We start from the raw sequence: 11,921 nt of genomic DNA on the forward strand, positions 1-11,921 counted from the left end.
GTTCTTTGCCTTCCCCCAGCTTACACCTGTAGAAAACCACTCCAGTGGAACACAACACTGTGTGACCACAGTGTGGGGTCTCCCTGTGTCTCCCCAAGTTCTAATGGTCACCTTGATAGCTCCTGACTGGTGCTGTCTGCCTGCATCTCCTCAAGTCCTAACCATCACTTTGGTGCCCTGTGACTGTGTTATGGGGTCTCCTAAGTACCGATGGAAGCATTTTCCCCTCCTCCTACCTCACAGAGAATCTCATTTTTGGCAGAAATGGCATTAGCATTCCCCTATTGGGCATGAGTATGGGCCACTGCAGGTAAGAGGCCACCCTAAGAACAGTCCCAGGGTTGCCTGAGTCCCAGCCTTTCTCCCCCTCTCTCTGCCCTGTCCCCTCAAGGTCCCTCCATGTCCTTCTCCCCTGTGCTGCAGCACTTTCCTATTAGAGACTATAAAATGGCCGGCTCTCCTTTAAACAAACCTCTCTCGGAAGATTTGTCCTTTCGGATTCCTGGGAATCTCTTTATTCTTATCTCCAATTACATTGCCCTTGCTGCCTGCATTACTCCTCCCATTCAGGGTGTTCAATCCCTTAGTCACCGAAGACCCCATCCCTCCGACACGCTCCTAGTACAGCCTCCCATTGCTTCTTTGACTCTGGGCTCTGCAGTCCTATCATCCATTCCTCACCTGTCCCTGTCCATGCACAAGTGCTGCACCTTGGACCATCTTGCTTCATCCCTCTCTGCCCAGGTGCCTACCCGATGTCTCCTCTGGGTGTCATCACCTTGCCAGTATGTCCAAAAGTAAACACTCCCTCCTTCCTCAACCCTGCTCCCAACACACACATCATCCACACCCCTAGCGACCGTTTTCAGTAAACACAGATTGTGCCCCTTCATGTGCTTCTCCCTATGCCAGATGGGGTCAGCAAGGCAGGTAGGCCCCAGTTCACAGTGACGTCAATAAGGACAAAGAAGAAGCCAACCGTAAAGCGATCACAGATGCCACCATCTACCCAGTTACCCACACTAGACGCCTGCGCAGCATCGGATGTCCGTTACCCGAGGGCTAGAGTTGTAGCTCACGGAGGAAGACAGGGCGCGGAGCCCTGGAGTTGGGACGGAGGAGGTGGCCCTGAGCTCTGGGATCCGATAGGGTAGCCCAGCCGGAAAAGGTTGTCTTATAGCACGGAAGGGGTGGGACTTTCCGACGGCGGCAGATTCCGAAGAATGGCTGCTTCCTTCACACTGCCCTCCGCCTGCTCTCGCCGGTAGGGTCAGAGCTGTGGAGGGAGCGTGGCTGGAGCGAGCGCGGCCCAAGGAAGGCTGGCTCCGGAACTGAGCTGCCGGTGTGTCCCTTCCAGGCTGGTGGCCGAGCTGTGGAACGCCCTGGACGCCTGTGCCGAGCGACAGCAGGAGCTGGAGCGGAGCCTGCGAGTCTCCCGGCGGTTGCTGGGGACCTGGTACGTGGACCCCCGACCGCCAAGTAGTCCTCCCTCGCGCCCTCAGAAGCCCTCTCAGAGTGCCCGGGCCGAGAGGCCAGGCCTAGCGCCCATTTCCGAATTGCCAGTCATCGGGTTCCCCCTCTTTCCCTGAAGGCTCTGAGGCTGGGGTTTTGCTTCCAGATCAGGTGGCCCTGTGGGGTCTTTTGGGCCTGGGCTCTATCTCCTTGTGGTGCCACAGGTTGCCCTGTGTCTTCGCAGGGAACCAGCCAAGACCCCAGCTCCGGAGCCAACCCCAGGGCTAGAAACTAATGAAGAGGCCCCATTTCCAGGTAAGCCTAAGCACCCACCTCCAGGTGCTGCCCCTGGCCTGTCTTCTGGCATGCGGTGCTGAGGGACTCTCCTGGGGGACAGTGGTGAAAGACCACTTCATGTCTTGACTTTCACAGCATGCAAGCCCAGCCCCCAAGACCTTGAGGAGCTGGAGCTTCTGACCCAGGCACTGGAGAAGGCTGTACAAGTTCGAAAAGGCATTTCTAAGGCTGGAAAAAGAGAGAAGGCCTCCAGCCTGAAGTCTGGGTCCACTGCCACTTCTGCTACCACAGCTCCTGCCCCACCCCGAGCTTCTGAGACAAAACCCCCCAGGGGCATCCACCAGATCACCATGCCTGCCAAGGGCCTCCCTAAGCCCAGGCTTCTTTCATCGGGGGATCAGACCTGTATGGGGAGAGGGACCCAAGATGCCAAGCCCGGACCAAGCCTCGGGGACCAACAAATAGCTCCACTGGCTGCTCCTCGGGCCTCAGAAGCTTTCACACTCAAAGAGAAGGGGTAGGTTTCCAGACCTTCACTGGAGAAACTGTTCTCTGCCTGATTAGACCCTGGCTAGCAGCTGGAGTCCAGGGTTTGGGGTGACAGGGAGGGCAGGACATTGAGGTGGATGTGAGTTCTGGAGTGCTACCCATGAGGCCCATGCCCTGAAGCTGGCAGAATGGAGAACAGCTGGCTGTGAATGTGCCAGGCTTGACGAGCTAGGGCCTGTCCCACTCTCCTCCCTGGTTCTCCAATGTCCTATTCTCTTATCCACCCAGCCTAGGGGCTCAAGGTGGGTTGTGCCTTTAGTACCCTCTCTTCTGCCTGCCAGGGCAGGCCTGGACTGGTCTGGCTCCCATGGTCACTCTGGACGCCCTGTTCAAGGGGGTGGGGGTGGTTAGCCTCACCCCTGACTGGGCTTTGAGCAGGGAGCAGGGTCTGTAGCCCCAGAATGAGGTGAGGCTGCTCAGAGCACTGGCTTCCCTGACAGGACCCTGCTGCAGCTACCCACGGCCTTCAGGAAGGCGGCTTCCCAGAACTCCCGGTGAGCCTGAGTCTTGCGACTGGGTGGAGGTGGAGGGGAAGCCAGGGGAGTGTGGAGAACAGGGAAGGGGCCACATTGGTAAGACTTTTCCAACAGATCCCTCTGCTTTCTTTGCTAGGTGGAGACACTATATTAAATTCTACTCAGCTCAGACTGCCATAGTCACCTTAGACATAGTGAACTTTGAGGCCCCCAGCTCAGCTACTTACTTACAAGCTGTAAAACTGAGCAAAGCACTTGGTGCCTTTCAGTCCCAATTTGTCTTCCATGTGCAGGTGATGATAATAGTACTAGCTTTGTAGAGATGTTAACCGAGGTTGTTCCTTTCAGGTTATGTACTGTACCTGGCACAGAGCCAGCACCGAGAGCTCTTACCAGTCATCCTAGTCACCAGTCACTGCCAGGCCTTCCCTCCTTCCTCAAATTCTCTCCTAGTAGTTCCCAGAGTGGGACAGCTCTCTGGACTGCATCCTCTTAGTTCCTTGAGCCCTCCAAGGACCCTCTTGGCACTCAGACATCCCAGGCTGAGGCCCCTACCCTGACCCTTGCCTACTTCCCAAAGCCCAGCCCAGCTGGCTAGAATAACGATCCCTCTCTGGTTCCTGGTGCCTCTCTGGTGCCCATGTGTGCATCCCAGCCTGTGGGCCCAGCTCAGCTCTACACAGACCAGTGATTCCATGGATGCTACTATGTCCTCCAAAACCCAGTTCCTCCAGAAAATGCAGATGACTGTATCCTTGCTGGTTTTGCGAGGGTGGTTGGGGGTGGGGGAGTATCTGGTTCTGTACTTCCTAGGAGTTGCAGAACTCATAGAATGAGGAGCAACTCCTAGAAGGGTTAGAGCTACTCCCAGATCCTACCTTTGGGGGCAGGGGGTGGGGCGTGACCACAGGGGAGTTTCCCTGACCTGTGTCCAGTCAGGTTGGCCCAGCTCTGGGCTCAGTGCTGCAGAGGTGGAGGCAGAAGTGGGGCGCCTGCAGAAGGCCTGCTTGCTGCTGAGACTGCGAATGGTGGAGGAACTCACAACAGGTCAGTGGACCCTGATATAGGTCTTGGGGTAGAGAAGGCTGCAGGATTGACCTGGACCCAGCCTGCCCTCCCTGGCCCTTTCATAGACCCCATGGACTGGATGCAGGAATACCGCTGCCTGCTTACCTTGGAGGGGCTGCAGGCCCTTGTCGAGCAGTGTCTCTACAGGCTGCAGGAGCTGCGGACAGGTGAGACCCCCACCCCCTGTGCTGAAGTCTGGTCAGGGGTCAAGGTCTTCTAGCCATAGGTAACATTGGGACTTTAACAGCCAGCTAGGAGCAGAGGCAGACAGACCCTTCCCCTCGTTACCCCACTGTGTTCTGAGTTCTCCCCTAGTTGTCCTGTGGGACCAGCTGGGGCAGCTTTCCTGGCACACAAAGCCCCACAACTATAAGTAGTTGGCTTATCTGTCCAGTTATTGAAAAAGTAGCATGTGAGAATCAGAGAAGTATTGGCAAATAACTGGCCTAGCCTTGCAAGAGTTGACTGGACAATAGGGCTTCATCCAGGAGGCAAAGGAAAACTTCGAGACCTTAGAGGAGAGTGGGGAGGAGGTGTCTGGCTGTCAACCCATAAGGCCACAACCCCTGTCCTCACAGCAGTAGTGGAACAGCAGCTGGGGCCGTGGCCTGAAGGGAGACTCCCCAGGGCCTCATTGTCCTGTGGAGGAGGAGCAGGCTCCATCTGGAGCCCCCAGCTGCTTCTCTACTCCAGCACCCAGGAGCTACAGACCCTGGCAGCCCTCAGGCTTCGGGTGGGCATGTTGGACCAGCAGATCCACCTGCAAAAGGTACTCCCAGAGTAGGAGGTAGGGAGTAGGTGACTGGGTGGGTGCCAGGAGAGGCTGGGCTGTGGGGAAGATTCCAGGTCTGGAGCCTTGTGAGGGCTCGAGAGCCTGTCTGTGCTCCTCTCCACAGGATCCCCCAGGAGGATGGGAGCCTCTGGGCCTGTGCACTTGCCGGCAGTAGAGAGAGCTGGGAGCTTTTGGAGGAGGGAGGTGCTGGAGTGTGGTGCCCCAAAGCCTGCCCTGGAATTGCCCCACCCCTTGTGGAGCCCTGGGCTAGCTGTCTGGGACAAGGCCTCCCCACAACCTTGACCCTGCATCTCATCCCAGGTCCTGATGGCAGAACTCCTCCCTTTGGTGAGCACACAGGAGCCACTGGGACCAGCCTGGCTGGCGCTGTACAGGGCTGTGCACAGCCTTCTCTGCGAAGGAGGCCAGCGTTTCCTCACCATCCTTCGAGATGAGCCTGCTGACTGAACCCTTCTTGTGGCAGGGCGAGCTGGTTCTGGGTCTGTTGGGGAGAGCACCCCTTTCTGGTCAGAGTTTAGTGAACAGGGGTTGAAGGGATTTTCACTTGTGCAGTGGTCTGAGCTGAGATTCCTATACTCCCCTGGGAAACCAGATTTCCAAGGAGCGGGGACGGCCTCCTGGCTCTTCCTGAGGAACTAGGGCCCTTCTCATAGCTGCTAAACCTGCTCAGGGTACAGCAGGGCCCTGCACAGGCTTGGGGAGTTCAGAGGCCCTAGGGGGCTTTTCTTAGCTACCTCTATTTTCTCACTTTAGGCTCAAAAGCTGCTTGTGTGACATTAAAGCTACTTTAGAAAGTATATATATGTACATCCTACGAAGGTGGGATTTTGTGCGTATTTGTTTTATTTTATTGTGTTTTTGTTTGTCAAAAATATATCAAGTATATTTACCAAGAACACTCATATCCCTTCTGTATTGTAAGGCACGGGGTAAGGCCACTCAGGGTAGCTGCACTGGGCACTCACCTCATGTACTGGCCCCAGCACAGGTGCCTAGATCTGTGCTGGGCTCATTGGAAGACACAAAGCCACAGGCACGTGTTGGAGTAGGTGGGCACTATGTGCCCATGGCTATCTATCTTGGCACCCATGCCCACCACCTCCTGGGCAATTGCTGTGGCTAGGGTGGGCCCTCCACACAGAGCAACAACCAGAGAACAGACCCTTTACTGAACACTCCTCACTTTCTCCACTATTGCCCCTTATGGGGTTCCTGCCTCCCCTGTTGAAGGAATTGTTGCTTTGGAAGGCAAAAAAAAGTAGAGGTCAAGGTCATGGCCTCTGGTTTTAAACCAGTTGCAAATTGGAGTTTACATTGTGACTTGTTTGCTGCTATGAGACTTTCAGCAAGATTCTTAAGGACTCCGAGCCTCAGTTCTCAGTTCACACTGTCCACAGTGTGGTTATTAGCTCTGGGGCTAAGGTGAAGATAAATGAGATGATGTGAGATGCTTCACAGTGCTGGGCCCTGCTGAGGTCTGAGAGGCTGTGGCATTCTTTAAATGAACCTTTACTGAGCACATCCAAGGACCAAGCACAATGCTCAGAGCTGAGGCACTGGCCTCTATAGTGGACAGTGACTGGGACAGGGAGTAGCACCAGCCTCTGTCCCAGGGGACACCCAGGCCCAGGGGGCAGGTAACTCAGAGCCAGTGTAGCAGATACAAGGGGTGACCTGGGTGATGTTGAAACAGCTTCAGGGTGGCTCCAGGTCTCCTGCAGGAGGCCCTACTACAAAAGTCCCCATCGTCCAGCAGGCTAGAAATCTTGGACATAGAGTCCTGAGTCTCATTGGTTGCTGGGGACCAGATAGAAAAGGGGGGAAAAATACAAAAGGAAAAACCAGGGGCTTTGTTGCAATGAGGGGCCTTAAGGGAATGGAACAGTACCAACCACTCCAGGACAGGACCCAGGGAAGAGGGTACAGACAGACCCTGACAGACAGCTGGTCAACCCACTGGTGCCTCCAGAGCTGCCCAAGTGCTCAGATCATGAGGAATCCTTAATCCTCAGGGTGGACCTGACCACCACCCTAGAATCAGTTTCCATAGCTGGTAGTTTCCACTAGAATTATTTTATCCACTGGTTCACTTGGTTTATTGTGCACCTTTCTTACTGGACCTTTGTCCCACGAGGGCAGGGGTGCTGTCCACCTGGATCCCTGGTCAGGCCCAAACGAGTGTCCAAAGACCCACATTATCAGGCTAATCCTGGGCACTGGTGGTGTCCTGTAGGTCACTGGGGACCTGGACCTTCTTGGGCAGGGGCTTGCTACAGATAGTATGAGGGGGATGTCTGGGTAGGCCCCAACACAAGGCCCACAGAGCAGGAAAAGGAGACCCCATCTAGATTAGCATCTGCCCCATCAAGTCAGAAAGCAGCGAACTCTCATGGGTGTCTTGGCAAGTGGGAGCAGGGGCTGAAGGGGCACCCACATCTACCCGAGTGTAGCCTCCACATTGGTGGCATGAGTGCACCCAAGTTTCACCCATGGTACCTGCCAACATCCCTGGGCCCTGTATTTGTTTCCGTGGGCCATGGGGAACACAGGGTAGGGGGTGGGGATGGGGATTGTGGCCTCCATGCGTCCTGCCATTCAGCAACGTGGCTCTACTCACAGGCTGCCCTGCAAAAGATCATAGCCATCACCTCCCTGCGTGGACCTTGCTTGGACCCGACCCAGGATGAGTCGCTGTCCCATTCACACCTGTCTCAAGACTCCTGGCTGCCTCAGTGGGGAGCAGGGAGGAGGTATTGTTCCATGAGCCAGGAATGCCCTGAGCCTCATGCACAAGGCCTGATTCCCAGCAAGGTCATGGCAAGCCAGGAGCCTCCTCCCTCTGGACCTCACGCAGGCTGGGCAGACACAGTACAGTGCATAGGTCACTGAACCCCCACCCCTAATTCTTGGGAGGCGCAGGCGAAAGGGGCTCAGAGGCCATTTCCCTTTCCTCTCCCATCGGTTTTTCCCATCTCTCACCACTCTGACCACTGTTGCTTTTCTGCTTTTCACTTGGTGCACAGAGCTGATTGCAACCGCAGAGCGTGCCTGGCTTATGGACAGGGCGGGCGAGAGTGCGGCATGGGGGGTCCTGTAGTGAGTGCAGGATGCAGGTTGGCAGTAGACCACAGAGTCAGCTTGGCCACCATCCTTGGAGAGAGGAGCAGTGTACTGTCTCCTTGTCCCCAGTCGTCTGTCTTCCTCTTCGGGTTGGAAGCTCCTCAAGGCATAATAGGTGCTTAATAAATACATGTATCTCTGTAAACATGTGGTGGCTTGAAAGCTTCTTGCAGAAACAGCAGGCCCTGGGCTAGGCCAGGAGTATTTAATCGGTCACCCTTTTAAAGGAAATACCCCAGCCCTCTGAGGCCTCAGATTGTCAGACCCCTCTGTGCCTCCCCCAGACAGTTTCCTAGAACACTCCAAAACCAGCAGGAGTGAGAAGAGGAAGGAGTAGGGAGAATGCAACAGCCTGAGGAATTGCTGGAGGGGGCAGGGAAGCAGAGCCTCTTCTAAGGTACCAGGGCAGGGCAGGGAAGGGCCAGGGAGGAGGGAGGTGGTGTGAGAGGCCACAGTCAGGGGCTGAGAACAAATGGCAGAGTCCACAAGCAATGAGCTGCGCTGGAGGCCGTGGGGAAGGCCCACCTAGCTCCCATCACATCATCTGCCAGGGCTGCCCTGGGGGCCAAAAGAGAATGTGTGCAGAGGGCCATTCCAGGGAGGCAACCCTGCTGCCTGCAGCCTCCTCCCCGGGGAAGCTGGTTGTGCAACAGGCCGAGGGCTCACCCCCATGAACACTCACCACAGGCTGAGCCCTGGGGGCCTCCTTCCACCACACCAGAAGCCACCAGATGTTCTGCAGACCTCAGTGAGGAGGCTGAGCTGCAGACAAAGCGTCAAAGGCTGACAGAAAGAGGAGAGGCTGTTCCCCCTTTCCTCCCTCCTGGCAGGAGTCCTGAATCCAGACAGCAAGGGTTTCCATGACAGCTTGTCTCAAACCCTGTGGAACTCCTGCTTTGGGCCTGGGCATTTTTCCCCACCGTGGCCATTTGGTCACCTTCTTGCTTCTAAGGTCCTCAAAGGATCTATCGCAGCACCCACTCTCCCACCAGAACTCTTCCCATCCCAGGCAGCATTTGAGGATGGCAAGCAGAGGGCCTTTAAAAAGGTGGTTGGGAAGGTGTTCTTTCTGACCTTGACCGCTCCCAGAGCAGGTGTGCATGCACAGCAAGCTGGACAGGGTACAGACAGACAACCTGGTGAAGATGTTCTTCAGCCCAGAAGAGATGGACTTCCTGCAGTGACAGCCCCGGAAAGTACGGCAGCACCCCCTCCCTCCCCAGCCAATAGAGGAATCTGTCCAGTGGTGAGTCAGGGCAGTAGGATGAGCTCTGAAAGCATCCAGCTAACCATGGACTGGTAATCAGACCCACTGTGAGGATCTCTGTCCTACAGCCTAGACTAGCCAGCTGTTGGGGACCAAGGAGCAATGGGGCACTTATATCTGCTGCCCAGCAGGGGGACTCTGCTCACAGCCATCTGAATGTTGCTACTATGATTGGAGTGATTGAAGTAGACATGGCAGGAGAGCCTACTGCCCTCCAGAACTGGCCAAGGGCTCAGGACACAGGCTCAGAGGCATGACTGGGTGCTGGTGCAATACAATATTTAAGTATTTGTGTAGACAAAGTATAAATGATTCGTGTTATGCCATGTTGCCCAGGGCACCAGTGTCTGGACGTTTCATCCTTGTTGGCGGTGGCTGCCTTGCTTTCTGGTAGAGGCATGGAGTGGGTGGCCACGGCCTCTGGAGTGGGATGAACTGTGCTCTCAGTGGAGGCAGCGGAACTGGGCTGGAGCCATGGCCAGTACAGTGGTAGCAGTTGGACTGACCATTGCTGCTGTAGGATTTGCAGTCCATTATGTTTTGCAAGCCTTGAAGCATATGGAGCCTGAAATCAAACTAGTTTTTCTTTCTCTTTTTTTAAAAGATTTTATTTATTGCCTCTCACGTACCCTCCCACCCCACCCCCACCCCCCGCCACTGGGGACCTGGGCTGCAACCCAGGTATGTACACTGACTGGGAGTTGAACCAGCGACCCTTTGGTTCACAGTCCAGTGCTCAGTACACTGAGCCATGCCAGTCAGGACCAAACAAGTTTTTCAAAGTCTACCAAAATCTGTGAGGCTTCTTAACATTTTCATTAATTCTTTGCTGCCTGTATGGGAAGCCTAGAACTCGAAGAGGGCCTTCAGTGGTGGCTGTTAAAGAGGTGGGTTTGAACCCCAAATGACAAAACAGAAGCAACATTAATACTAAGTGTGAACCCTACTGCCAATAAAGGAAAGATAAGAGATGCTCATTGACGAATTATGCTTTTAAGTCACCCAGATGAGGGAGGATCTCCTTATATAACAGCCAAAATTGATGAAGCTAAAGATTTACTAGGTCAAGCTAAAAAGTAAAGTAAATGTATGATGAATTTTAAAGTTCTTATCAGTATGTGTACAAGTACCAGTTTTTTATAAAATGTCCCAAAGCCACAAATTTTAGACATGATTTAGCACAAACTAAGTCAAACCCTTGTATCAGTTTGTTTAAATTTGAGGATTTTGTCAGATTATAGAATAGTTATAGATTTCTGCTCAGTAATTATGGGCAAATACATACCATTTGAATAGAAATATTTTTCATTACTCGTTTAGCAAATAATTTAGTACTTACTCAAGGCAAAGTGAACATGAAGGTCCCTGCTCTCAAGGAACCCCAATCTAGTGGGAGACTGATAAACTGGTAATTAACATACAATGTGATAAATACTATGATGGACTTAGCAGAGGTTATAGGGGACTCATCTCATTGGGAAGAAAGGTTGTCAAGGTACAGAGAGCTGGCTCAGTGGCTTGGAGCTGTGAATTTAAAAATTAATGTAGCCACAGTTTGACCTAAAAAAAATTCATGTAGGTATGTATATGTCACTGACAGGATTCAGATTTCATACATTTAAAATCTGAATGATTCATGTTTAAAAAAAATGTGGGTGCTACGCTCTGCCAGCTCACTCATTTGTGTACAGCTCTTTGTTGTAAGGGGCACATTCTTTTTATTGGGAAGTTGAGGGACAGGGCCTCATCACACCTGCTCTGTGGGTAGCCACAGCCATCGTGTTGCTGCTAAATGTTAAGGGAGAAGCCAGCAATCCCTGTGAGCCTCCTGGGTGAGCCCTTCCAGAGTCTCCCATCATCTCATTATTCCCTCCATACACACCCTGACCCTGCATTTGTTCCAGTCAGACCTGAGAATGGGCCTGACCAGAGGGTGTCACTCACTCTAGGTGCCTCATCACCCTCTCTTCCTCCTTCTTCTCCAAGGTCAAGGCCTCTTGCTCTCTCTTCTTCAGTTTCCCAGGAGGCTCCAGTGTCCTCCTGTTCTTCCCCTCCTAAATAGCACAGGCATTCTGTTTTTCTCCGTCCTCTTGTGCGTCCTTGCGGTGTCTCAGGCCCAGCAGAGGATGGTAGCTCCACTAATACAGACACGTGGCCTCCTCCACTGGCTGCAGGGTTTGGCCTGGAGTCAGCCTCCCATCTGAAACTTCAGGCCTCAGAGCTGTCCCAAGTAGGATGTGTTCCCATGTTTCTTTCCCTTTCCACATGAGGCCAACTCCTTCTGGGATGCTTGGCTCCCCTCCATCAAGGACCTCAAGGTGGTTGGGAAGGGATCTCTCCATCTAGAATGATTTCTGGATCCTTGTGGCTGGGGTCACTCTCAGCTGCAACTGCCCCATCCCCAACTGGTGTCCAGGTTACCCACCTGGGCTTCTCCTGAGTTTCCCTGCCCAAACTTACTGGTATGTGGGCCAGGCTCAGGGGTAAGGCACAGGCATCTGTGACCAGCACCCTCACCCCCATGGATCAAACCCCTCTCTTTACCTCTCCATAGGTATCCAAGCCCCTGAGCCCCAAAGGAGACCTGCCACCTGGTTGGAGGCACCGGCTCCACAAGTTTCCACTTCCTCCCTGCTAGCTTGGCTGGGCCCATCATGGTGTTACAATTAGACAGAGACCCAGGAAAAGAGTTTAGCCTGATGTGGGTAGAGGATGATGCCAGCCTCATCCCTTAGATGAGTTCAGGCCTGTCGCAGGGGCGCAGTCCTTCCTGAACAAAAGGCAGGAGGGATTCACGCATGTTGAACGGACAGCTTATCAAATCCCCCAACCCCACACCAGCTCTGGGAATGCTAAATAACAAGGCATGTGGCCAAAGAGGAAACTGAGGCTTGAGCAG

The 11,921-nt window shown here is 53.9% G+C and overlaps 1 protein-coding gene and 1 pseudogene across 3 annotated transcripts; both read left to right on the top strand.

Annotated features, from left to right (window-relative positions):
• The first annotated feature begins 1,198 nt into the window (after positions 1-1,198).
• On the top strand, positions 1,199-5,434 carry TEDC2 (tubulin epsilon and delta complex 2). 3 transcript variants are annotated; one of them, XM_037034659.1, is made up of 10 exons: positions 1,199-1,264; positions 1,358-1,456; positions 1,697-1,767; positions 1,885-2,266; positions 2,739-2,792; positions 3,430-3,523; positions 3,710-3,821; positions 3,908-4,009; positions 4,421-4,611; positions 4,936-5,434. In XM_037034659.1, the coding sequence occupies exons 1-10, from the start codon at positions 1,224-1,226 to the stop codon at positions 5,080-5,082; spliced, it is 1,293 nt and encodes a 430-aa protein (XP_036890554.1). In that variant the 5' UTR covers positions 1,199-1,223; the 3' UTR covers positions 5,083-5,434. The 3 variants fall into 3 exon arrangements, with proteins under 3 accessions (XP_036890554.1, XP_036890555.1, XP_036890556.1); XM_037034660.1 differs by having other exon boundaries at positions 4,424-4,611; XM_037034661.1 differs by lacking the exon at positions 2,739-2,792.
• A 3,920-nt stretch (positions 5,435-9,354) lies between these two features.
• Positions 9,355-10,651, top strand: LOC118978792 (mitochondrial import inner membrane translocase subunit TIM14-like; annotated as a pseudogene).
• Positions 10,652-11,921: the final 1,270 nt, after the last annotated feature.

This window comes from Sturnira hondurensis, unplaced genomic scaffold, assembly GCF_014824575.4.
Source record: "Sturnira hondurensis isolate 20B ecotype Veracruz unplaced genomic scaffold, ASM1482457v3 Scaffold0022179, whole genome shotgun sequence".
Classification (NCBI taxonomy): domain Eukaryota; kingdom Metazoa; phylum Chordata; class Mammalia; order Chiroptera; family Phyllostomidae; genus Sturnira; species Sturnira hondurensis.

Excerpts from the sequence above, each read along its gene's own strand:
- TEDC2 (XM_037034659.1), top strand. The coding sequence starts at position 1,224 with ATGGCTGCTTCCTTCACACTGCCCTCCGCCTGCTCTCGCCG. Across the intron at positions 1,265-1,357 it reads CCCTCCGCCTGCTCTCGCCG|GCTGGTGGCCGAGCTGTGGA; the intron begins GTAGGGTCAGAG and ends TGTCCCTTCCAG. Across the intron at positions 3,822-3,907 it reads GGTGGAGGAACTCACAACAG|ACCCCATGGACTGGATGCAG; the intron begins GTCAGTGGACCC and ends GCCCTTTCATAG.